General features: G+C 41.1%; 1 protein-coding gene across 1 annotated transcript in view; it reads left to right on the plus strand.

Annotated features, from left to right (window-relative positions):
• The first annotated feature begins 1,260 nt into the window (after positions 1–1,260).
• Positions 1,261–26,113, plus strand: part of LOC140737544 (Y-box-binding protein 1-like) — a 37,756-nt gene continuing 12,903 nt past the window's right edge. The window contains exons 1-3 of the mRNA XM_073063991.1: positions 1,261–1,409; positions 2,232–2,908; positions 4,035–4,098. Of these exons, the coding sequence (XP_072920092.1) occupies positions 1,261–1,409; positions 2,232–2,908; positions 4,035–4,098 (890 nt within the window). The remainder of the gene's footprint in view (positions 1,410–2,231; positions 2,909–4,034; positions 4,099–26,113) is intronic.

Below are 26,113 nucleotides of genomic sequence, written 5' to 3' on the forward strand. Positions count from 1 at the left end.
GATGCTAGCAAAAAAAAAAGTCACGTGGGTCAAAAAGAAAACAAGGGACCAGGGCTAAATTAACAAGGGGCCAAGGCTAAATTGACATAACAAGGATGGCGTTAATTGGAACCATTATGGCATTTGATAGTGGCATTGAAGATTGGGCAATTTATATTGACAGAATAGAATTATATTGTGTTGCTAATGATGTTAATGAAGAAAAGAAAGCCAGCGTCTTACTTAGTGTAATGGGCGCAAAAACGTACAGGCTGCTATGGAGCTTGTTAACCCCTGAAAAGCCAGCTGACAAAATGTTCAAGCAAATCGTAGACACTCTCCAACAGCATTTAAACCCCAAACTACTGGTCAATGCTGAAAGATTTAAATTCCATAAATGGAATCGGAGCAAAGATGAAAGCATTTCTGAATATTGTGCTGAATTGTCAATTTGGAGCTGGTCTATTAGATGCATCGAGGGACAGGTTAGTGTGTGGCATACACGGTGAAACCACACAGAAGAAGCTCCTGTGTGAAAAAGACCTTACATTTGAGAAAGCGCTAAACATCTCAGTATCATTAGAAATAGCCGCACGAGGTGTTTCCAAGATACAACAAAAATCTCTGGAATATGCCACAAATAAAATGTCACTGAGCAGAAATGAAGGAAAGAAATGTTCCCGTTGTGGGAACATGTCACATGACCCTGAGGACTCTTGCTTTAAAGACAAGGAATGCAGGAACTGTGGCAAGCAGGGCCATGCTGGCAGAGTATGCAAAGCTAGTAAACAGCAGGAAAAGGGAAAAATACAGAGAAACAAGAATCCTCAGGAAGAAAAATACAACAATGTGCGGAAAATGAAAGAAGGAAGTTCTGAAGAAAGCGGTTCTGATGAAAATGACTCAGACGAAAGTGAATTGGCTTGTCTGCAACTTCACAGCGTGAAAGAGACAGATGATCAAAGAATAATAAGGATCACTCAAGTACCAGGCGTGAGACACAAAATGGAGTTGGACACAGGCTCAGCTTTAACAGTGATCTCTACGCGAATACATGCCTCTGAAACGAACTAAACTGCTGCTAAAGACTTACACAGGGCAGGAAGTGCGTCCCAAAGGCAAAATTAAAGTGACAGTGGCCCACGGAGGTAAAATGAAACTTTACTGAAAAATGGAGGACCACCATTGCTGGGACGTGAATGGTTCAGGAAAATCCAGTTGGATTGGCACACCATCAAGGCACAAGATGTATTAACAAAGGAGGGCAGCTCAGCGGGGAAGATGTCCGCAGCTCTCCTCTCACCCATTGTCCACTATTACAACAACGAGGAGGAGCTAGACAGTGTTGACGTTGAGGACGAACACAGTATCTGTGGCTGCGACTCGGATGAAGATACAGAGGATGCAAGGGAGACAGATATTGCCAATAAGTAGGATGATGAAGATTACCTGGAAGTAAAAGAGCAGATGTACCAGGAAAAATTGACATCTCTCAAAAGACAGCTACAGCAGTTACAGGAAGGCACTGTGCAGGAGTATCAGAAAAAGATGAAGAATCTAGATCAACAATACAAGGAAGGAATACGGAATGCAGAGCTTTTTCTGCAACTGGAGGCATACAAGAGGAAAGGAATTATATTAGAGAGAAGAAAGAAGCGGAGAGAGCGCAGGAGCCCCCACCTCAGACCGGCCTGAACTACAGTCACCTCATGCAGCCTGTCAACACCATGAGTGAGGCCGAGGCAGAGCAGCAACCACCTCACGCAGCCTGTCAACGCCGTGAGCGAGGCCGAGATGGAGCAGCAACCACCTCACGCAGCCTGTCAACACCGTGAGTGAGGCCGAGACGGAGCAGCAACCACCTCACGCAGCCTGTCAACACCGTGAGTGAGGCCGAGACGGAGCAGCAACCACCTCACGCAGCCTGTCAACGCCGTGAGTGAGGCCGAGACGGAGCAGCAACCACCTCACGCAGCCTGTCCACACTGTGAGCGAGGCCGAGATGGAGCAGCAACCACCTCACGCAGCCTGTCAACACCGTGAGTGAGGCCGAGATGGAGCAGCAACCACCTCACGCAGCCTGTCAACACCGTGAGTGAGGCCGAGATGGAGCAGCAACCACCTCACACAGCCTGTCAACACCAGGAGCGAGGCCGAGATGGAGCAGCAACCACCTCACACAGCCTGTCAACACCAGGAGCGAGGCCGAGATGGAGCAGCAACCACCTCACACAGCCTGTCAACACTGTAAGTGAGGCCGAGATGGAGCAGCAATCCGAACAGCATCAGCAGCAACAGCCAGACAAACCGAAACCCCCCGGGGAGAAGAAAGTCATTGCAACGAAGGCTCTTGGAACAGTAAAGTGGTTCAACATACGAAATGGATATGGATTCATCAACAGGAATGATACAAAGGAAGATGTGTTTGTACATCAGACTACTATAAAAGAGAATGACCCACCAAAATACCTCCGCAGTGTTGGAGACGGTGAAACTGAGGAGTTCGACGTAGTGGAAGGCGAAAAGGATGCAGAAACGGCAAATGTAACTGGTCCCGGAGGAGTTCCAGTCCAAGGAAGCCGATATGGCGCGGACAGAAATCGTTATCGTCGCTGCAACCCTTGCCACCGAGGTCCACCACGTGATTACCAACGGAACATTAAAGGTGGAGAGAAAGGAGATGGAGCAGAGTCAATAACAGATGGAGAAAACCAAGATGATCAAAATCAGCAACATCCTTACAGAAGACAGCATTACCCACCTTACTTTGTTCGTCGTCACTGTGGTTGCCGCCCACAATATAGCGACCAGCCTCAGGGAGAAATTGCTGAGAGTGGTGAAATAAATGAAAACCAGGTTGCTGGTGCAGAAGGTAATCTTAAAAGAGGACAAAATCAATTCCATTCAAGCAGAACAACTTTCGCACAAGGTAAATCTTAAACCAATTTTATCCCCCATTGAGAGTCATACACTTAATCCTTTGCGGGGAAAGTTTCTTTTGCACGTACATATTTTGAATCCTCAGCCACTGTGTCTTGTTTTTCACAAAGAAGTTGGGAAACAGCATCAAAACAGATGAATTCTGGCAACAAACTGTAAGGTTTCTATTGTTGTATTTTCACACTTGTGCTGAATGTGCATCTGAAGGAATTCTCCCTCTTGAGCCAGGCGGATAGCACTGCAGGTAATCTTTAATATCAGCAGAACTCTACTTTAACAGCAGTTTAAGAACAATGGAACGAACAACAGGATTTCCATCAACTGCTGCACCAAATGGTGAAAGATTACTGGTAAAATTCTGATCTTTCTGTGAGTCACTGGATTGCCCTGACTTTTGAATAACTAGTAGAGACAGCAAGTCACCAACCACTTCTTTTGTTGTTGGCAAGTCACCTTTGAAACGGAGCATGGAAACTCCCTATGCTCAGAGGTCAACTTTCCATGACTATTATATGGAAATCTGTATTAAAATAAACAAGTTTATTAACAGACGTTACTCAGGGGCAGAGAAGACCCCCATCCCCAAAAGACTTGAGTTATAATCATTATTATTATTATTACGTTCCTTTGTTATAATTTCATATTATTAAGATACTAATTAAACAGAGGGTGGAAGTTTGTATATTAAGGGCATGCATACAGTATTTGTTTAACGTAAAAAAAAAGTTGATACACTTTTTAAATAAAAGGGGAGGAGTGTACCATATAGCCTACTGTATAATATGGGACTATTTTATGTCGTCGTAACACGTTATTGAGCATGCACTATTGGGCGCATATTGATCTGTATATATGTGCTCAGTTCGGGTTCCGTAAGTTAAAAGCCCTGTTAACTTAGCTCCAGTCTCTAGCGTTTTTATTAATGATGTTGTTGTGTAAACAGCCACATACACAACATCGGGGAAAAAGAGATACATTTTTAAAAAGAAGAGATGCTGAGGATTCTCGCCACATCAGGCAGCATCTGTAGAGCGACACACAACTGACATTTAAGTTGATGATATTTTATCAGAACTGGAAAAGTGAGAAAAAAACCATTATGTTTTAATTTGCAGAGAGGGAAGAGCTGGAGAGAACCAAGGAGCAAAGAATAGTTGAAACTATCAATGTCCAGATGATGTAATTGCTTTCGAAGAGAGGGAAATCAATACTTATTAATCACAGTTGAGCATTCTGGAGACTAAGGAGAGGGAGACGAGGAGGGCAAGAGAAAGAAAGCAAACTTACTGTACTTAATGCAGACTACAGAATACCGGTAGTTGGAAATCTGAAGTAAAAGTAAATACTGGACAGATCAAGTAGAGAAAACTTGATTATTATTGGGGGTTGATAATTGTAAGTCAGACTAGCCATTTGTGCTACAAATATGAAAAATTGGTTCTGTGTTGTGTTGTGCACCACAGGAAACTGCCCTTCTGATGTCCGAAGTGCAACTTGATAAACAGTCAGGTGAATCTTAGCATATGTGAAATATAACCGTGACAATGGGATTGAGCCCAGGTTTGTTTATCACAAACCAGTGACCCCAGAGGAGCTGACAGATATTGTAACCACCAATAAGCCATGTTTTAAAATTGAACGTCTTTTTATGTAAACTTTCATTTTTTTTTTCTCTCATGCTGCTTTCTTCTCTTGCCCCCTGAGCTTTTCAGTGTGTGTTCCAGCATTCACTGAGGATAGTCAATCTGCTTCCTGGCATCTTAGGGTTATGCCTGTGCCACTTTCTATTGAAGTTGAAATATATAAATCAGATCATTCAGCTTGAGGATGGTTGCTCACTTTCTGAATGCAGTCATCTGTTGTTCAGCTGTAGGGCATGGCATGGCTGCAGTTATGATGAGAAATAAATCAAATAAATATTGTAATAGTTGTTATATAACGAGACTTATCAAGGAGCTCCTCCTTGAAGCAAATGATCTGAATAACTAGTTGACTCATTAGTCATCTACACAAAACTAATTGCCTTTTAAGTGCAATTAATGTTATTTTTGGTAAAATCATATTAGGGATGCACGACCATGTTACATCTATTCAGTTTGTTCACAGCAGAGACATGTTGAGCTAATACCAATTGCGGATGTGATCTGAAAAAAGCATCTTTTTCTTAAAGTTCTTTTTTCCTCTGTAATCAAACAGGATAAGTGCATTTTTTAAAAAAATCAGAAAACAATTATGTATGTAATAATTTAATTTTGAACCATTTATAATATCTTAGCTTTCTAAAGATGTAAAGGCCATGGAAAAGGTACAAGGGAGTTCTACCAATCATGCCAGGAATGTTGTTTTTTTTTATTTTTGACAGGCTTTTCTAAGGAAATACACTTAATTATACACCCATCCAGAGTTTTCTTCTGATGAGACTAATATGGGGCCAGTATGGAACCTGGAGACTCATCCATAATTGGTGCAGGAGATGGTTGTTTAGGAGGGTAGCTGGATAGGTTATAATGTGCTATGTTCATTCTGTTATTTATGCAGGGCTCCTTGGACCCCCAGTTATGGATCTGAGATACTCAGCACTGTCTCAAATTTTCCTTACCCACTTTGATGTTTCATGGTATAGGGAGTCAGTTCTGATGAAGGATCTTCAACTAGAAATGTTAGCTTTGTTCCACAGTCGTGGCCCGACATGCTAAGTATTTCTAGCCATTTTCTGTCTTTATTTTAGAGTCCCATGAGTCGATTGGGATGTTGCAATTATTTTTAAAAATGCTTTGAGATGATCCTTGAATCTTCTCCTCTGCTGACCCAATCCTGTGCCAGAGCTCAGAAATGAGTGTTGGCAAAATTCCAACATATTCACTTATTTTAATATCTGAATGTAATTTAATAATAATGATATTTCCCCACCTCTTGCCTATTCCCTCACAGCTTTCACCCCACCTGCAAATCTCTCCAAGCCAGAGAGCCCATTCATTGCTAGGGTTTTATTTAGACAGTTCTGCAAGAACAAGCCACCCACTAGAACTATAGCCAGGAGATCTCAACTTGTGATGGCCCAGCTTTCCTCATAAATGTACAGTGGAATTGCAATCAGTTCTGTTATCATTGGTGGGGGAAGGAGTGTTGGCACCATTGAATCAGCAAGTTTCTGAACTGGAACAAAGATAAGTACAACAAGAACTGGCAAGCAGACAGCCAAATGATCAGACCTCTGTCTAATGCATTTGGCTCATTTCACATCTCCTTCCCCTTCACTTGTAACTCTGTGCTTCTTGATCCAGGATTTTGCGACCCCATTGAGAAGTACTCTTACATTGGAGAAACCAAACAGAGATTATGTTATTGTTGAGTGGAGCACCTGTAGGCTAGATGATTAAATATAGTCAATGTACTCTCCATCACACATCTATAGAAGTTTGTCAAAGCTTTAGATGTCAGGTCAAATCTTCGCAAACTTCTAAGGAAGCAGAGATGCTGCTGTGCTTTCTTCGTAACTTACATGCTGGGCCCAAGACAGATCCTCTGAAATGGTAACACCAAGGAATTTAAAGTTGGTGACACTCTCCACCTCTGATTCCCCAATGAGTGCTGGTTCGTTGATCTCCACTTTCCTCCTCCTTAAGTCAGCTCCTTGGTCATGCTGATATTGAGTGAGAAGTTCTTGCAATGCAACCACTCAGTTAAATTTTCCATCTCCCTCCTATATGTTGATTCATCACCACCTTTGATTTGGCCAACATCAGTGATATTATCAGCAAACTTAAATATGGCACTGGAGCTGTGCTTAGCCACACAGTCATAAGTATAAAGTGAGAAGAGCGGGGGAGTTAAGTACACACCCATGTGGTGCATTTGTGCCGATGGAGATTTTGAAGGAGATGTTGTTTCCAATCTAAACTGACTGGAGCCATGTAGTTATACTGCATGGATACATCTTTTGTGGTCCATCTCATCCATACTGACCAATGTCCCTTCTTGAGGCAATTCCATTTGTATGCAATTGGCCCAATATACATCTAAACCTTTCTTATCCAAGAATTCTTCCAGAAGTCTTTTAAACATTGTGATTTTACCCACCTCTACCACTTCCTCTGGTAACTCATTTCATATATCCACCATCCTCTGTGGAAAAATTAATCTCCCAGGTTCCCTGTCACCCTAAACCTAAACCCTCTACCCTGGATGCAAGCCTGTGACCCTCTATCTTATCTATGCAGTTGGTCATTTAGTCTGTAAAGTGTGTCCACTGTTTAAACATTCATGACTCATCTGCCCTAGTACGCATTGCGGCTTCTATGTCAGTTCCAAATGCCCTTCAAATCCTTGGTCTTTCAAAGAAATATCCACTTCCCCTTTAAATATTCACAAAGATCTCATCTTCACCACCTGAACAATAACCTCCTATGGCATCTAAGTGCTAATTAACCACCTCCAATCTTGTAACTATGAACCTTCATTCAAGAATCTTCCACTAGTAGAGCTGCTCAACATCTCTGTTGTCAAATTCCCTCCCAATTTTGTATATTTCAATAAGAGCATGAGAATAGGAGTGGAATTAGGTCATTTGGCCCATTAAGTCTGCTCTGCCATCTCATCATGGCTGATCCATTTTCCCTATCGACCCCATTCTCATGCCTTCTCCTTGTAACCCTTCAAAATCTGACTCATCAAGAATCTATCAACCTCTGTCTTGCCTTAAATACACCCCATGACCTGGTCTGACAGCCGCCTGTGGCAACAAATTCCACAGATTCACCACCCTCTGGCTAAAGAAATTCCTCCTTGACTCTGTTCTAAATCAACGTCTTTCAATTCTGAGGCCGTGCCCTTTGGTTCTAGACTCCCCCACCATAGGAAACATCCTCTTAATATCCACACTATCTAGGCCTTTCAACATTACAGTTTTAATAAGAATCCCCCCCCCCACCCCAATATTCATCTAAATTCCAGCATGTACTGGCCCTGAACTATCAAACACTCCTCATTCCCAGAATCATTCTTGTGAACCTCCTCTGAACCCTCTCCAAGTCAGCACATCCTTTCTTAGATATGGGGCCCAAAACTGCTCACAATACTCCAAGTGGGGCCTCATCTGTACCTTATAAAGCCTCAGCATTATATCCTTGCGTATATATTCTAGTCCTCTCAAAATGAATGAAAACACTGCACTTGCCTTCCTCACCACTGACTCAACCTGTAAATTAACCTTTAGGGAATCCTGCACAAGGATTCCCAAGTCTCTTTACACCTCAGATTTTAGAATTTCTCTGCCCATTTAGAAAATAGTCAAAGCTTCAGTTCCTTCTACCAAAGTGTCTGACCATACACTTCCTGATACTATATTCCATCTGTCACTTCTTTTCCCATTCTCCTAATCTATCTAAGTCCTTCTGCAGCCTACCTGATTCCTCAACACTGGTAAGGCATATTCTGGAGTTAGGATGTATAGCAAATATTAATTTCAATAGCAGACATTCTTCAGATTTGAATGTGGATTGCAGATTAAATTTAAAATACATCTCAGAACAATGGGCTTCCTTGAGCTGCAGTTTGGGGTCAATTGCAAACAATGAAACACTGCACTTAGGCTATGTCCACACTAGACCGGATAATTTTGAAATCGCCGGTTCCACGTAAAAATGACAGGCATCCACACTAGGCGTTTTTAAAAATACCTCTGTCCACATTAAAATGGATATTTGGGTGAATCCCCTCCTACTGGGCATGCGCAGGACACGCAGAAAACAAACAAAGAGGAAACGGTATACTTGGTGCGTGGTTGTCCAGTTACAGACTAGAAAAACTTAAAAAGAAATTGCCAAACGAAAGACTTTTCCAGAATTTGTCCAGAAACATTTCCTACAGCCATAGTCTCTTCACCGATGAAAGGAACAACAGCTACAACTAAATGCAATAAGGATTGTTACTGGGCAAAAGTGAAATTTGCTGTTACCTCATTTGTTTGCCTTTACTTTTGCCATATCTTTGTGTATTATTTTGCTGCATTTAACGTGCAATAAACCGAGTTACTGGGTAAAAGTGACAATTGCATCTATTGAATATTTGCACAAGCAATACATTAATAAAGCACCTTGATAAATGTATAAAACATGTCTTCATCAGTGTTATCTTGTATTTCCATGCAATGTTACATTAGGCTGTTATGCTTCTATTGTCAGATATTGTTATGGTGTTGGAGACTGCATTCAAGAAAACAATGAAATGCTGTGCTGCCACCAACATTTGTTCTGGCACGTCATGACAGCGGTTTTTAAAATAGCCGGTTACCCTGGACATACGACACCAGATATTAAGCGTTCTCAGATTTATTCACTCTGGAGAGTGTTTCTGAAAATCTCCGTTTTTCAGGAGAGGAAAACGCTGTTTCAGCGTGGACAGAGGGTCAAAACGAAGAGAAAAAGCTTTGGTTACAGAGTTATTCGGTCTGGTGTGGGCATAGCCTTAGACCTCAGTTGACTGCATATGCATGAATGCAGCCTACTGCAGATTAACATTCATTTTGGGTGGCTGGAGTGTGGATGTGAAGAAGGTGTTTCAAAACTACAGGTTTCCCTCGCCATCCGAAGGTAGAAGCAGTTCGTAAGCCGGAATGTCGTAAAGTGAAGAAGCAATTACTATTTATTTATATGGGAAAAATTTGTGAGCGTTCGCAGACCCAAAAAATAACCTACCAAATCATGCCAAATAACACATAAAACCTAAATTAACAGTAACATAGTGAAAGCAGGAATGATTTGATAAATAAACAGCCTATATAAAGTAGAAATACTTCAATCATTGCAGCACTGTCCACCGTAGCGAAAATCTCACACAAGCGCTCTTGACAGAAACACTCTCTCCAGTAACCTTTAAGCTATGAAGCTGCCAAATTGTACCAAATAACATATAAAAATACACAGCCTAAAGTAGAAATAATGTATGTACAGTGTAGCATCACTTACCGGAATTGGGAAGACAGCGAGCACACTGATGATAGTGTGTTAGGCTGAGTCGTTGGTGGTTGGGGTGGTGGGAGGTAGAGGAGACTGGGCTGTCATCTCACCGTCGTCTGTTCCCATCAGGGCAGGCAGGTCTTCTATGTCAGCCTGCCTTGATGTCGAAGGTCGAGGTTCATCGTCTGCTGTGGCTGATGTGGAAGGCTTGAAAAATGACAGAGAATACGTACACAGCACTGGAAGAACTCAGCAGGTCAGGCAGCATCCGAGAGAAAAGAGTAGCTAATGTTTCGGGCCGAGACACTTCATCAGGAATGGGGGGGGAAGAGAGGACCGAAGCCCAGTAATAGAGATAGGGGAGGGGGAAGGGCTAGAGGCGCCAGGTGGAGAACCAATCAGAGGAAGGATAAAGGGGGGAGGGGATAAGCATGAAAGAACTGTAGAGGTAAAGGAGCAGAAAGTTGAAAGGGGAGAGAGGCAGAGAGGGACCTGGGAGGAGGGAGGGGGAGGGAATTACCGGAAATTGGAGAATTCAATGTTCATACCACCAGGCTGGAGGCTACCCAGACGGTGGATGAGGTGTTGCTTAGCCTCACGCATTTTTCTATTATACAGTTCTTTGTAAGCACTCAAACCATCCTGCAAGTATGCCCTAAACCTACGTACCCTTTCAAAATTAAAGTCATACTTTTCTGCAATCATTGCAGTGTTGTCAATCACAGCAAAAATCTCACACAATTGCTTCACGTTCAGTTCCTGGACGACTTCACTTTCGGTCCATTCGCTACTGTGTTCGGTTTGGATTGTTATCCTTTCCTCTTCTGATTGCATCAGCTCTTCATCTATCAGCTCTTGGTCTTGGGATGCCAAAACCTCTTCAACATCATCTTCGTCAGCTTCCACAAGCCAAACTCACTTTGTCCTTACTTCGTTCACCATGATTGAAATGCTTAATTATGTCTAGTTTTACGCTAAGTGTAACACCTTTACAAGCTTTCTTAGGCTTTTCCGATACCTTAGAACTCATCTTGCTAACGGATGCACAAAATAAATCGACATAAAGCACAGACGCTCACAGGCACGTGTTTAAGCAATGCCGGCTAGAATGCAATTCCGGGGGAGGAGCTTGGCTGCTCAGGGCACGCACTGCCTTTTTTTGCACGCTGCCTTTTTTCATGTGCTGCCTTTCTCATGCGCTGCCTTTTCTCGTAACAGTGAAAACACCTGTTAGCGAAAACAGGTAACTAATGTAGGTCTTTCATAACAGCAAGGTGTCATAAAGTGAACATTCAAAAAATGGGGGAGAATGTAATTCATAGGAAGCATTATTGATACATTATAACTGTAGAATTGTCAGCTGTTACTTTGATCTTTAGCATATAAATATTGGGTCAAGCAGGTCTCTTCCTCCAAGAACATCTCAATGTGATGGCTGTTGCTTGTTTTTTCTAAATAAACAATTCTATATCCACTAGCTACAGTGTCTCTCTGGTGATTTTACTCATGTCTCAACAAACATGACCTGCCCTCCACCTATCTTTGCATCGTCCACAAACTTGGCCACAAAGCTATCAATTTCGTCATCCAAATTATTGACATGCAAGGTGAAAAGAATGGATCCCCACACCAATCTCCAGAACACCATTAGTCACCAATAGCTTGCTCCCCACTCTTTGTCTCCTACTAATCAGCCAAACCATGCTAGTATCTTTCCTGTAATACCATGGGCTCATAGCTTGTTAAGCAGCCTCATGTGCGGAACCTTGCCAAAGGCCTTCTTAAAATCCAAGTACAAAACAAACATTATTTCTCATTTGTCAATCCCACATGTTACTTCCTCAAAGAACTCCAACAGATTTGTCATCAAAGATTAAAAAAGACTTTGGCCTTTTTTAATCATGTGCCTCCAAGTCCTCTAAGACCTCATCCTTAACAATCAATTCCAACATCTTCCGATCCACTAGCCTATAATTTCCTTTCCTTTACCTCACTCCCTGCTTGAAGAGTAAAGTGACATTTGCAATTTTCCAGTACTTGGAACCATGCCAGCATCTAGTGATCCTTGAACAATCATTACCAATAACTCTACAGTCTCCACAGCCACCACTTTCAGAAACCTAGGGTATAGTCTATCTGGTCCAGGTGATTTATCTACTTTTAGACCTTTTAGTTTCCCAAGCACTTTCTCCCTAGTAATAACAACTGCACTCACTTCTGCCCCCTGACTCTCTTGAGCTTCTGGTATACTGCTAGTGTTTTCCACAGTGAAGCCAGATGCAAAATACTTAGTTCATCCAGCATTTCCTTGTCTCCTATTATTTCTTCCACAGTGTCATTTTCCAGCAGTCTGATATCTATTCTTACCTCTCTTTTACTGAAAGAGAGGCTTTAAATCTGAAAAAAAAACTTTTGATATGCACTTTGATATTATTGGCTAGCTTAACCTTCATATTTGCCTTCTGTTGTTTTTTAACTCCTCTTCCTATTCCTCTAATTTCCCTCTATATTTTTGTCTGTACTTCATGCCCTTTGTTTTGCTTTTGTTTTTTTTTTAACTTACTTTCTCAGCCACAATTACATCATCCTATCTTGAAAATAGTTCTGCTGCTTCTTCTTTGGGATGTATCTATTCCACAACTTCTGAATTTTCCCCAAAACTCCAGCCATTTCTGTTCAGCCATCATCCTTGGTAACATCGACTGCCAATCAACTTTGGCCAACTCGTCTCTCAGTACCCTTTAGTCCACTGTAATACTGATACATCTGACTCTAGCTTCTCCCTCTCAAGTTGCAAGGTGAAGACTGTTATATTAAGATCACTTTCTTCTAAAAGTTTCTTTGCCTTAAGCTCCCTTATCAGAATCAGGTTTAATATCACCAGCATATGTCATGAAATTTGTTAACACTGGAGCAGCAATACAATGCAATACATGTTAAATATAGGAAAAAATGAATTGCAGCAAGTATGCATGTATATTAAATAGTTAAATTAAAATAATTAGTGCAAAAACAGAAATAATAAAAAGTAGTGAGGTAGTGTTATGGGTTCAATGTCCATCTAGAAATCGGATGGCAGAGGGGAAGAAGCTGTTCCTGAATAACTGTGTGTGTCTTCATGCTTCTGTACCTCCTTCCTGATAGTAAAAGTGAGAAGAGGGCATGTCATGGTTAGCGGGGTCCTTAATGATGAACGCTGCCTTTCTGAGGAACCGCTCCTTGAAAACATCTTGGATACTATGGAGGTTAGTACCCATGATAGAATTGACTAATAATCACTTTCTGCAGCTTACTTCAATTCTGTACAGTAGTCCTTCCCATGCCAGATGGTGATGCAGCCAGTCAGAATGTCCTTCATGGTACAACTGTAGAAGTTTTGAGTGCTTTAGGTTCTAAAACTCCTAATGAAATATAGCTGCTGTCTTGCTTTCTTTATAGCTGCATCAATATGTGGGGACCAGATTAGGTCCTCAGAGATATTGACACCCAGAAATTTGAAACTGCTCACTCTCCCCACTTCTGATCCCTCTATGAAGATTGCTTCATGTTTCTTCGTTACATTACGCAACATGCAATCCAGAACAGTCTTTCCCCTAGTGGGCTCAACCACACACTGCTCTAAAAGGCCTTCTCATATGCACTCTACAAATTCCCTCCATTGGGATCCAGCACCAACCTAATTTTTCTAACCTACCTACCTTTTGAAATCCCCATGATTATGGTATTATTGCCCATTTGACAATCATTTTCTATCTCCTGCTGTAATTTGTATCCTTCATCCTGGCTACCGTTCAGAGGTCTATATATAAGTATATAAGATTAATCCTTCTTTCTTCTAACTCCAAAGATAGAACTGGTTTCTTTTGGTTTAATCTGGTTCGTGATAGGATAATCCTGTAATCCCAGGAATTAGACGGGTGAATCTCTTCTGGATTGCATCCGCTGTCACAAAATTTTGTTTTAAATATGATGACAAAGCCTGAATTTAAGATACTGTTTATTCTATTTATAGGTACTTCTTTATTCCAATTCTCCATTCTTTTTGCAAGTACTTAAGAACTTAATATTACATTCTCCAACTTTAGTGAAATTGATGTAAATGCAGGAAATTCTTTGTTGCTAACTACATTTCTGGCATTGGCAGATTTTTTTCTTTTTTAAAATTATGGATCAATTTTAATTTCCCGTTGAAGAATGTGAATTGCAGTCATGATGAGCTTTGTGTTTGCTCCTGACTTTAATTTGTATATCAATAGTCTAACCCTAAGAAGCAATAGCTTGACACCACTGTGACTCTGTAAGAATGCAAATATTTAACATTTCAAAGACCTAGCCAATTGCTGATGCAATCAGATTGTAAATGAACACCATCAACCACACTGTAGGAGACTTGCAATCTGAACAGGCTTCGAAGAAATGTATATAACCCAACAGAGTACAGTAGTTAAGCATTGTTTGAATTCTTCCTCTAAAAGGCAAAATAATTTCTTCCAGGAAGAAGCCACAGAACTTCATTGTAAATACATTATTTATCAGGTTATATAGAAGTTCATGTGAGTATTATCATACAATAGCATACTACAATTAAGATGCAGTCTGGTAAATTTGGTTTGCCACTAATTTTCCTCACTAATAAGGAACAAGGATTTTTAAATATATATTCCTGCTGCTTTCTTCTCTCCTCTTTCTTGCCTATTCACCATCCCCTTCATCAGCAAACTTAATAACTCATCCCTCCACTTCGTCATCCAGGTCATTTATAGAAATCATGAAGAGTAGGGGTTCCGTTCCAGAACAGATCCCTGAGGCACGCCACTGGTCACCTACTTCCACGCAGAATATGACCCGTCTACAGCCATTCTCTGCCTTCTGAGGAGAAGCCAGTTCTGGATCCACAAAACAATGTCCCCTTGGATCCTATGCCTCCTTAGTTTTTCAATAAACCTTGTGTAACGCTCAGCTATATCAGCTCGTATGCATCTAGGAGAGACCCGGTCCCCCGCCCAACCTTGTCTCACGGTCGTGTCGTTTGCTATGCAATGCCACCTGATATGGCCTCAAACATCAATCATCAGCCAGCACACAATGTACATTTTACAAATTACACTTTATAAATCTTAATTGGACCATGAAATTAATAAAGATACAATACAAAAAGGAATGAATGGAAACAAAAAAAGGCGCCAGACTTATCAAAGTTCAGTTTCTTCGTGCACACACAGTTGGAGCTTGGGACCTTCCTTCTTCCCCTGCGATCCGCTCCGACCCCCCGACTCGTAGCTCGGGACCACCCGAAGTGATCGACCAGAGCACTGTCTGTCTTCCTCTCGATCTCCCCTCCGACTCCCCAAAAGTCCACACAACACTAGCTTACAGATCCACAAGAAAGAATAACATCTATCCCAACTGGTTAACAAATTAATACAATTCTCGTTATCAATAATTATAACCCAAACAAGCTGCAGGAGAAAGCACTCTCTCACCAGTTAACATAACAAAGAAGCATTTTTACTTTTAACATAACAAAGAAGCCATTTTGATTAGCATACGCAGTAACATAAAGAAGAAACCCCTTACACTTGTATTGGGTACCTTATCAAATGCCTTGCTGAAATTCATATACACTACATCTACTGCTCTTCCTTCATCAATCTGTTTGGTCACATCCTCAAAAAAGTCATTCAGGCTCGTAAGGCACGACCTGCCCTTGACAAAGCCATGCTGACTATTCCTAATCATATTATACCTCTCCAAATGTTCATTAATCCTGCCTCTCAGGATCTTCTCCATCAAATTATCAACCACTGAGGTAAGATTTACAGGTCTATAATTTCCTGGGCTATCTCTACTCCCTTTCTTGAATAAAGGAACAACATCTGCAAACATCCAATCCTCCGGAACCTCTCCCATCCCCATTGATGATGCAAAGATCATCGCCAGAGGCTCAGCAATCTCCTCCCTCACCTCCCACAGTATCCTGGGGTACATTTCATCTAGTCCCGGCGACTTACCCAACTTGATGATTTCCAAAAGCTCCAGCACATCCTCTTTCTTAATATCTACATGCTCAAGCTTTTCAGTCTGCTGCAAGTCATCACTACAATCACCAAGATCCTTTTCCATTGTGAAAACTGAAGCAAAATATTCATTAAGTACCTCTGCTGTTTCCTCCAGTTCCATACACACTTTCCCACTGTCACACTTGATAGGTCCTATTCTTTCACATCCTATCCTCTTGCTCTTCACATACTTGTAGAATACCTTGGTGTTTTCCTTAATCCTGCCTGCCAAGGCCTTCTCATGGCCCTTTCTGGCTCTCCTAATTTCCTTCTTAAGCTCCTTCCTATTAGCCTTATAATCTTCTAGATCTCTAACATTACCTAGCTCTCTGAACCTTTTGTAAGCTTTTCTTTTCTTCTTGACTAGATTTATTTTTTGTACACCACAGTTCCTGTACCCTACCACAACTTCCCTGTCTCATTGGAACGTACCTATGCAGAATTCCACACAAATATCCACTGAACATTTGCTACATTTCTTCCAAACTTTTCCCTGAGAACATCTGTTTCCAATTTAAGCTTCCAATTTCCTGCCTGATAGCCTCATAATTCCCCTTATTCCAATTAAGCGCTTTTCTAACTTGTCTGTTCCTATCTGTCTCCAATGCTATTGTAAAGGAGATAGAATTACGATCACTATCTCCAAAGTGCTCTCCCACTGAGAGATCTGACACCTGACCAGGTTCATTTCCCAATACCAAATCAAGTACAGCCTCTCCTCTTCTAGGCTTATCTACACATTGTGTCAAAAGACCTTCCTGAACACAACTAACAAACTCCACCCCATCTAAACCCCTTGCTCTAGTGAGATGCCAATCGATATTTGGGAAATTAAAATCTCCCATCACGACAACTCTGTTATTATTACACCTTTCCAGGATCTGTTTCCCTATCTACTCCTTGATATTCCTGTTACTATTGGGTGGCCTATAAAAAATACCCAGTAAAGTCCTTGTGCAGAATTTCTTAAAAGTTAACTTCAAGATTGACTTGTTAGCAAAGAAGGCAAATGCAATGTTAGAATTCATTTCAAGAGAACAAGAATGATGAAGAAAAGATTTAATACTGAGGCTTTATAAGACTTTGATCAGACCACACTTGCAGTGTTGTGAGCTGTCTTGGGCTCTATATCAAAGAAAGAACGTGCTGGCATTAGAGATGGACCAGAGGTTTACAAGAATGAAAGATATGAGGAGTGTTTGATGTTTTTGAGCTTGTATTCTTTGCCTCTGTTGAGCAGACAACATTGTTGATGTGGCTAAAAATGGACTCTCACAGTAGTCATTGCATATTGAGTTCTTTCACAGAAAGATTCAAAGTCGCGCTCAAAACCTATTCAATAAAGGACAGCAGCTCTACTGATTCCTGAGGGCCCTTGGCCATGACTGCTCTAAGTGGAGAAGCATCATCTTAGGTCACATGTCATTCTGGAAAGAATAAAAAGATTTGAGAAAATGTTGTCAGGATCTGAGTTAAAGGGGGAGGCTGGACAGGCTGGAGATTTATTGCTTGGAACACTGGAGAGTGAGGGGTGACCTTATAGATGAAAATAAAGCGTAGAGTTGGTGCATGCCTACAGTTTTTTTTTCAAGGGAAAGAAAATCAAAGTCTAGGAGGCATAGGCTTAAGGCAGGTGTTCACAACCCGAAGCTCACTGACCCCTTGTTTAATGGCAGGGGTCCATGACATAAAAAAGTTGGGAACTCCTGGTTTAATGTAAGAGGGTCAACTTCTTCATTCAGAGGATATAATATATATAGAAAGAGCTGACAGCATTCAAGTGACATTTGGATAAGTACATGGATAGGAACAGTTTAGAATAGAGATCAAACATGGGCAGCTGGGATTGGCATGGGTGGGCACCTATTTTGACATAGATGATTTGGGTTGGAGGGCCTGTTGCTGTGCTGAATTACCCTTAAACACTGAGACCTCAAGGCCTGTGTGTTTGCAGAAAAAAACAAGTTATCTCACAAACTAGCCACCAATCAGACTAATCACGCATCTGCAGCTCCATCTGCAAAAGAGTCCGTAGTTTCCACTTTGGCCTAATCAGTCACCTCAGAGCACAAAGTCAAACAGAGGTAAAGAATTCTTAATTCTAAGGGACTGCTTTGAAAAAACGGAAGACAGTAAAAAAACATACCTTATCGAAGCAGCCTCCATCTAAATACCAGAAATGACTGATACCACAGGTATCAAAATTTATAGCAACTACTACACACAGTTATCAAAGGTACAAGCACATCAATATTGACTGCTCCCTCCCCGTTCTCTTTCATTTTACCTCCTCCTTCACAAGGGCAGAATAGCTGTTAGATGTTCCAGGGTTTAGATATTTCAAAAATGACATGGAGGGGCACATAACCAATAATGATGAGATGACCTACAGAGAGGAGGTGGAAGATCTTAGAGCCTGCTGACAAGCAAATAACCTCTTGTTCACTATCAACAAGACAAAGGAGATGGTTATTGACTTCAGGAAAACCTGTACCTCTCACATCTCAGTGCATGTCTACAATGAGTAGTTAAACCTATCCAACACATCATCGTAGCAGAGGGCAGTTTCAGCGACAGGTTGCTATCGATGCAATGCTCCTCAGACAGGATGAAGAGATCAATACTCCCCAATGCCATTCGGCTTTACAATTCAACCGCCAGGAGTAAGATATGTTAAAGTGCCGGGGTTAGGACTCAATGTATTTAAGTAAACTACTTAAGAACTTTTTAAAAGCTATTATTAATGCCTTTTGAGAGGGTGATTTTAGATGCATATCATATTTTTACTGAGTTAAGTATTGTATGTAATTAGTTTTGCTACAATAAGTGTATGGGACATTGGAAAAAATGTTGAATTTCCCCATGGGGATGAATAAAGTATCTATCTATCTATCTATCTATCTATCTATCTATCTATCTATCTATCTATCTATCTATCTATCTATCTATCTATCAGCACCTGCCTACTACCATCAAGGACATATATACAAAAAGATGCTGGAAAAAGGCTAGCAATATCATGAAGGACCCCACACACCCTGCTTATGGAACTGTTTGTTCCACTCCCATCAGGGAAGAGGCTGCACCTGGACCACTAGACTCAAAAACAGTTATTTTTTCCCCAAGCCTTCAGGCTGATCAAAATTTCCACCTATTAATCCACCTCATCACCAATAATACACATCACCTTGTGTTACTTTATGTATATACTGTATATAACAGCTACTTGTACATTGTGTTTTATAACATTGTTTTTATATTGGTATTCACTGTGCATTTTTAATTTTTAAAATTGTGTTCTTTATGCTTATTATGTTTTTATTATGTTGCATCGTATACAGAGAAACAACCATTTCATTCTCCTTTACGGTAGTGTACTGAAGAATGGCATAAAGCAATCTTGAATCTTGAATCAAGATGGCACCAACTTTGTTAAGTATGTCTAGAAAGGGCTTCTGACACAATATATAGACAAGCCAGCTGGAGGAGAGATCATACCAGAGCTAGTAGAAGGCAATGATTGGAGGAAGGTAGAGGAGGAATATCAAAGGTACTTCTTTCATACAGTGTGTGTAAAGTGCACGGAAGACACTATTGTGGATGAAAATAAAAGCAGATAGATTAGAAACATTTAAGAGAATCTCAGAAAAATGGAGGGCTATGTGGAAGGGAAGGGTTAGATTGATCTTGGAGCAGGTTAAAAGGTTAGCACAACATTATGGGCTGAAGGGTCTGTATTGTTCTATGTTCTATGTTTTGTTGGCAGTCCTTGGTAATTGCACAGTTGTTGAACTAATATTCCTGAGGCATGAACTCAAATCCTACCAGGGCAGCTGGGATATTTAAATACAGTTAATTAAATAAATCTTGAAGTTAAAAGCTAATACCATCAAATGAATTTTACTGAACTGTTGCACAAAGCCATCTAATTCCATAATGTTCTTTAGGGGGAAAAATAAATCTTAAGTCATGTACATGAAACTCAAATCCATTGTGATGACTATCGTCCAGTAGCCCTCACGTCTATTGTGATGAAATGCTTTGAGAGGTTCATCATGGCTAGAATCAACTCCTACCTCACAAGGCCCTGGTCCTACTGCATTCTGCCTATCATAATCTAAACGGCTCTTTACATGGCCTTAGATCACCTGGGCAATAGTCAGGATGTCAGGATGCCATTCATTGACTATCACTTAGTGTTTAACACCATCATGCCTGCAGTCCCGATCGATGAGCTACAGAACCTGAGCCTCTGTACCTCCCTCTGCAATTGGATCCTCAGCTTCCTAACTGGAAGACCATGATCTTTGTGGATTGGTAATAGTATCTCGTCCTCACTGGCAATCAACACTGGCATACCTCAGGGATATGTGCTTAGCCCACTACTCTTCTCCCTCTATACCCATGACTGTTTGGGTACTGTAGCTCAAATACCATCTATAAATTTGCTGATGATAACCATTTCTGGCAAAATCTCGGATGATGACGGGAGGGTGTACAGGAGCAAGATATACCATCTAGTTGAGTGGTGTTGCAGCAACAACCTAGCACTGAATGTCAGGAAGACCAAAGAGCTTATTGCGGATTTCAGAAAGGATAGGATGGGGGAACATGAACCAATTCTCATAGAAGGATCAGAAGTGGAGAGAGTGAGTAATTTCAAGTCCTGGGTGTCAAGATCTCTGAGTATCTAGCCTGCTCCCAACATATTGATGCAGCTATAAAGAAGGGAAAGCAGTGGCTAATTTCGTTAGAAGTTTGAAGACATTTGGTTTGTCACCTAAACTACTTGAAAACTTCAACAGATGTGCCATGGAGAGCATTATGACAGGCTGCATCACTCTCTGGTATTGCAGAAGGGGGTTTACTGCACAGGATCGAAAGAAGCTACAGAAATTTGGGTGCTAGCCTTTGTAGTATCCAACACATCTTCAAGGAAAATACAGAAGTAATGTGGGAGAAGATTAGGGACCACTTGAGACAGAAGTAATGTGGGAGAAGTTTAGGGACCACTTGGGCTGGGTTCAGGATAGGTTTGTCCCACTGAGGCAAGGAAAAAATGATAGGAAAAGGGAACTGTGGCTGATGAAACATGTGAGGCAACTCGTCAAGAGGAAAAGGGAAGCATATGTTAGATATAAGAAGCAGGAAGTAGGAGGGGCTTATGAGAAATATAGGGTAGCCAGGAAGGAGCTAAAGAAAGGACTTAGGAGAGCTCGAAGGAGGCATGAGAAGGCCTTGGCATGTAGGATTAAGGAGAACTCCAAGGCATTCTATGCGTATATGAAAAATAGGAGGATGACGAGAACGAAGGTGGGACCGCTAAAGGATAAAGAGGGCAACATGTGCCTGGAAGCAGAGGAGGTTGGGGAGGTCCTAAATGAATACTTTGCCTCAGTATTCACAAGTGAAAAGGATCTTGATCAGGATGAGGTCGAAGTAGAGCAGGCCTATGTGCTGGACAATGTGGAGATTAAGGAAAAAGAGGTGCTGGATCTTCTTAAAAACATTAAGATTGATAAATCCCCAGGGTGGAATATGATATACGCCAGGTTGTTGTGGGAATTGAGAGAAAGAGAAGAGATCGCAGGAGCATTAGCTATGATCTTTGAATCCTCTTTGGCTGCAGGGGAAGTGCCGGAGGACTGGAGAATGGCAAATGTAGTTCCCTTGTTTAAAAAAGGTAATAGGGAGAAACCTGGAAACTATAGACTGGTGAGTCTTACGTCGGTGGTCTGCAAACTACTGGAAAGGATTCTTAAGGATAGGATCTACGAGCATTTGGAGAAGTACAGTCTACTCATGGATAGTCAACATGGCTTTGTGAAGGGAAGATCATGCTTCATGAGCCTGATTGAGTTTTTTGAAGAGGTAACAAAAGAAATTGATGAGGGTAGGGCAGTAGATGTGGTCTACATGGACTTTAGCAAAGCATCTGACAAGGTCCCTCATGAGAGACTCATCCAGAAAGTCATGAGGCATGGGATAAGTGGAACCTTGGCTGTTTGGGTAAAAAAATTGGCTTAAAGGAAGAAAGCAGAGGGTAGTTATGGAAGGAAAGTATTCTTCCTGGAGGTCAGTGACTAGTGGAGTGCCACAGGGATCTGTCCTGGGACCCCTGCTTTTTGTGATTTTTATAAATGACCTGGATGTAGAGGTGGAAGGATGGGTGAGTAAGTTTGCGGATGACACGAAGATTGAAGGAGTTGTGGATGGAGCTGTAGGTGGTCGAAGGTTACAAGAGGATATAGACAGGCTGCAGAGTTGGGCAGAAAAACGGCAGATGGAGTTCAATCTGGACAAGTGTGAGGTTATGCATTTTGGAAGGACAAACCAGAAGACTGAGTATAGGATTAACGGTCAGTTACTTAAAAGTGTATATGAACAAAGGGACCTTGAGGTTCAAATCCATACATCCCTCAAGGTCGCTGCACAGGTTGATAGGGTAGTTAAGAAGGCCTATGAGATGCTAGGCTTCATTAACAGGGGGACTGAGTTCAAGAGTAGAGAGGTCATGTTGCGACTCTACAAATCTCTGGTGAGACCGCACTTGGAGTATTGTGTTCAATTCTGGTCACCTCATTATAGGAAGGATGTGGAAGGTATGGAGAGGGTGCAGAGGAGATTTACCAGGATGTTGCCTGGTTTGGAGAACAAGTCACATGAAGCAAGGTTAGCAGAGCTGGGACTTTTCTCTTTGGAGCGTAGAAAAATGAGAGGGGACTTGATAGATTTCTACAAGATTATGAGAGGCATAGATAGGGTGGATAGTCAGTACCTGTTTCCCAGGCCACCAATAGCAAACACCAGAGGGCATATGTACAAAATTAAGGGAGGGAAGTTTAGGGGAGACATCAGGGGTAAGTTTTTTACACACATGGTTGTGAGTGCCTGGAATGACTTGCCAGGGATGGTAGTGGAGGCTAAAACATTAGGGGTATTTAAGAGCCTCTTGGACAGGCACATGGATGAAAGAAAAATGGAGGGTTATGGGGTAGTGTGGGTTTAGTACGTTTTTTTAAGGATTATACGGGTCGGCACAACATGGAGGGCGGAAGGGCCTCCATGCTGTAATGTTCTATGGTTCTATGGAAAAAGGCAGCATCCATTATTAAGGACCCACATCACCCAGTCCTGAAGAAGTGCCTCAGCCTGAAACATCAACTGTTTAATCTTTTCCATAGATGCTGCCTGGCCTGCTGAGTTCCTCCAGCATTTTGTGTGTATTACTTTGATTTCCAGCATCTGCAGACTTTCTCTTGTTTGTATTACTTACTGTAATTGATGCACTATCAATAACTCCAAAAGACTGGAAGTAGAGTAAATATTGAAAGGCTTTTATTAGCAGTAAAACGGAACATGTCCATGCTGGATGACTGTGGGAGGAGCAGTGACACAATCACCTTTATCCAGGGGTCTGTGGGAGGAGCCACAGGAGCAGTCAGCAGAGGGGTGTGTCCAGACAGATATACGTGGTTCACCACAGTAATTTATTTATTTTTCTATATTTATCATGACTTACATCGTACTGCTGCCACTAAGTTAACAAATTTCACGACATATGCCGGTGATATTAAACCTGATTCTGATTGTAACTCTGATGAGTTTGAATATTTAATACCATATAAAATGACCTAGGAAACCATCTAGTTCAAAGAGCAATTCAGGATCCAGTGAAACATCCATACACTCACACAATCTGTTAATCACTCAGTTCAAATGATAATTGTTCACATTGTGTGCTTAAGTGACAATGACAGGGTTTTTCATGGTTTGAAGTGTGACCAAACTGCAATCCCACACTCTCACTTTCTAACATCTTGGATCTCTAGTAAATCTATGTTGTTTATATTCCATGATTCCAATGTTTTCTGCTGTAATAAAGCTGATGAATCGTATGCAAAAGACTTCAAATGCAGTAATCTCTGCCAAATGATTGTTACTAACTGGCCTACATATAAATCTGATAGTCCTGACATAATCTATGTGAATTTCTGTTGCTTCTCCCTCTTTCCTTTTTACCCACCAGTCTCATTTCTCTCCAGCCATGTGCATTTCAACATGTAGGTTTGCGCCAGTAAGATCTTGCATCACACAGCGACATTTCTTAAGGGCCTTGTTCATTGAGATTCTGTGTGACTGCTACTCAAGAAATGCCCCTGTCTGGTGCTGAAGCAGAACAGATCAGGCACAGAGGTCTTCGTCGTTGCTGGGTGGGTGCATATTTTGAGAGTGAAGTCCAAGTAAATGTGGTTTGTAATAGCCAGGAGATTGAATTAGTATCATGCACAAGCGACCTGTGTTGGGTGTGTTGTTTGGTGATTTGTGTCTATGTTGAAAAGAAATGTCAGTGCATTTCTCACAGGGTAAGCCAATCTTTCTAGTTTTAAAATACTTTTAAATCCAGATCTGTGTTTTTCCAGATCTTCCTTCTCCACCTTCTGTGGGAAGACTTGCTGTTTAAAATACCAGTGATTGTTACTTTTCCAAAGATGTAATGCCTTATTTCTACTTCTGTTTATATTTAATTTTGTGTATTTTAAATGTATTTTACATCCACAGTACTGGACTCCGTGCAGCTCTTCTATCTGAAACAGTAGGAAAGACTGAATTTGATTGCATAACTGTCATATGAATTCTTATTTATTGACTAAGAGGGAGAAAAGAGGAAATTGAAGACTTGTTCATGTTATTGCAGAAAGTAAAAACATTTGATTTATACATTCATTTTTCAAACACCTTGACTTATTGAAATCTGCTTGACTCTTAGGAGAAAAATATACATCGGTAGCCTATCGTTTTTTTGCTAAAAACTTAAGTGCTTTTTGAGACTACATGCATTTTATTGTATTTCCTGTGCTAGTATTATGATGTAGAGAAAGCCTTTCAGTTTTTTTTGCTACTTGGGCAGTATTGCACATGATTTTTACTGAAATCAGCTCATTTTTCCCATACAATCAAAAATATGAAAATTGTTTCTAAACAGCCAAAACCACCTTTGTCATATTGTTGCTCAAATAATGAAGACAAAATCAACCTGAATATTTAAATTTCTCTTGTGAAATTACTTGTAAGATATTTTACAAGAGATCAGGATGACACTGTGCATCAGGAGTACAAAATGGCCTCCAAAGCACATGCTCACATTGCTGAAAGTTTCAGAGTAAGTCCTGATGATAATCAACGTGCATCGTGACTTGAGGGCAGCTCTGCGCTTCTAGGGCTCAGTTCTCCAGTTAAGTGATCTTCTAACCTCACTCACGTTAAACTCACAGATGATCCCTTTAAATAACCAATGAGTGCTATTTAAAAGGACCAGCTGTGGGTTTCAGAGCTGGGGCTGATTAATTTCTTCTGGCTGCTACTACAATATGTTGTTTTGCCTTTGACCCACAAACAAGTGCTATTGGGTGTACTGCCGATTTCAGGCTTCTGCAGAGTCACCTCAGTGCAGGATGGGTTGTAAGGCACACAGGAAGAGGCTGAATCTATTCAAGAAGAAATTCTCCAATTTGAAGAAAATTTGGGACAACTACATGTCACTGAAATGTCATTAATTTTTTCCAAAATGCCCAGCCTGGACTATAACAGCAGAGCAGCTGCAATACCATGGGATGTAAAATTAATCTTGATAGTTTATTTTCAGGCAATTTACAGCATTTCAGTTTGCCATCCATCGTTGTCATGAAAGACAGATTATCATATTTCATTTTCTTTTACTAGAGACTGATAGGAATGAAGACTACCTACTGTGCACAGATTTCAGGCTTAGTGACATTGATTATAGTCCTTTGCTTGATAGACTTCATGCACAGGATCCAAAGTCCATCTGGTGTGCAGTTATACTCAATAAAATTTCATGCCAAATATATTGGCAGTAATCATTATGCTTTCATTTTGTGGCAGCTTATGGTGCCAGCTGTATTTGAACTACCATGATACACCAAATGGTGACAAGGCCTATCCACTGCAACACATACATTAATTTCTTGGTGCAGTCCAAGCACACGTGCCTACTATGTATACCAGAAAGCCAAATTGCCTCATGAACTGTGATGTAGTAGAAAATTACATGGTAAAACAACACTTTTACTTGCTGGACTGCTCTGGGGAAAACCCAAATTACTCAGCAATGCAAGTATGATCTGCATCATCTTACACAACACTGTCACCAAGAGG

The sequence above is a fragment of the Hemitrygon akajei genome, chromosome 13 (genome assembly GCF_048418815.1).
Source record: "Hemitrygon akajei chromosome 13, sHemAka1.3, whole genome shotgun sequence".
NCBI classification, from domain to species: Eukaryota; Metazoa; Chordata; class Chondrichthyes; order Myliobatiformes; family Dasyatidae; genus Hemitrygon; species Hemitrygon akajei.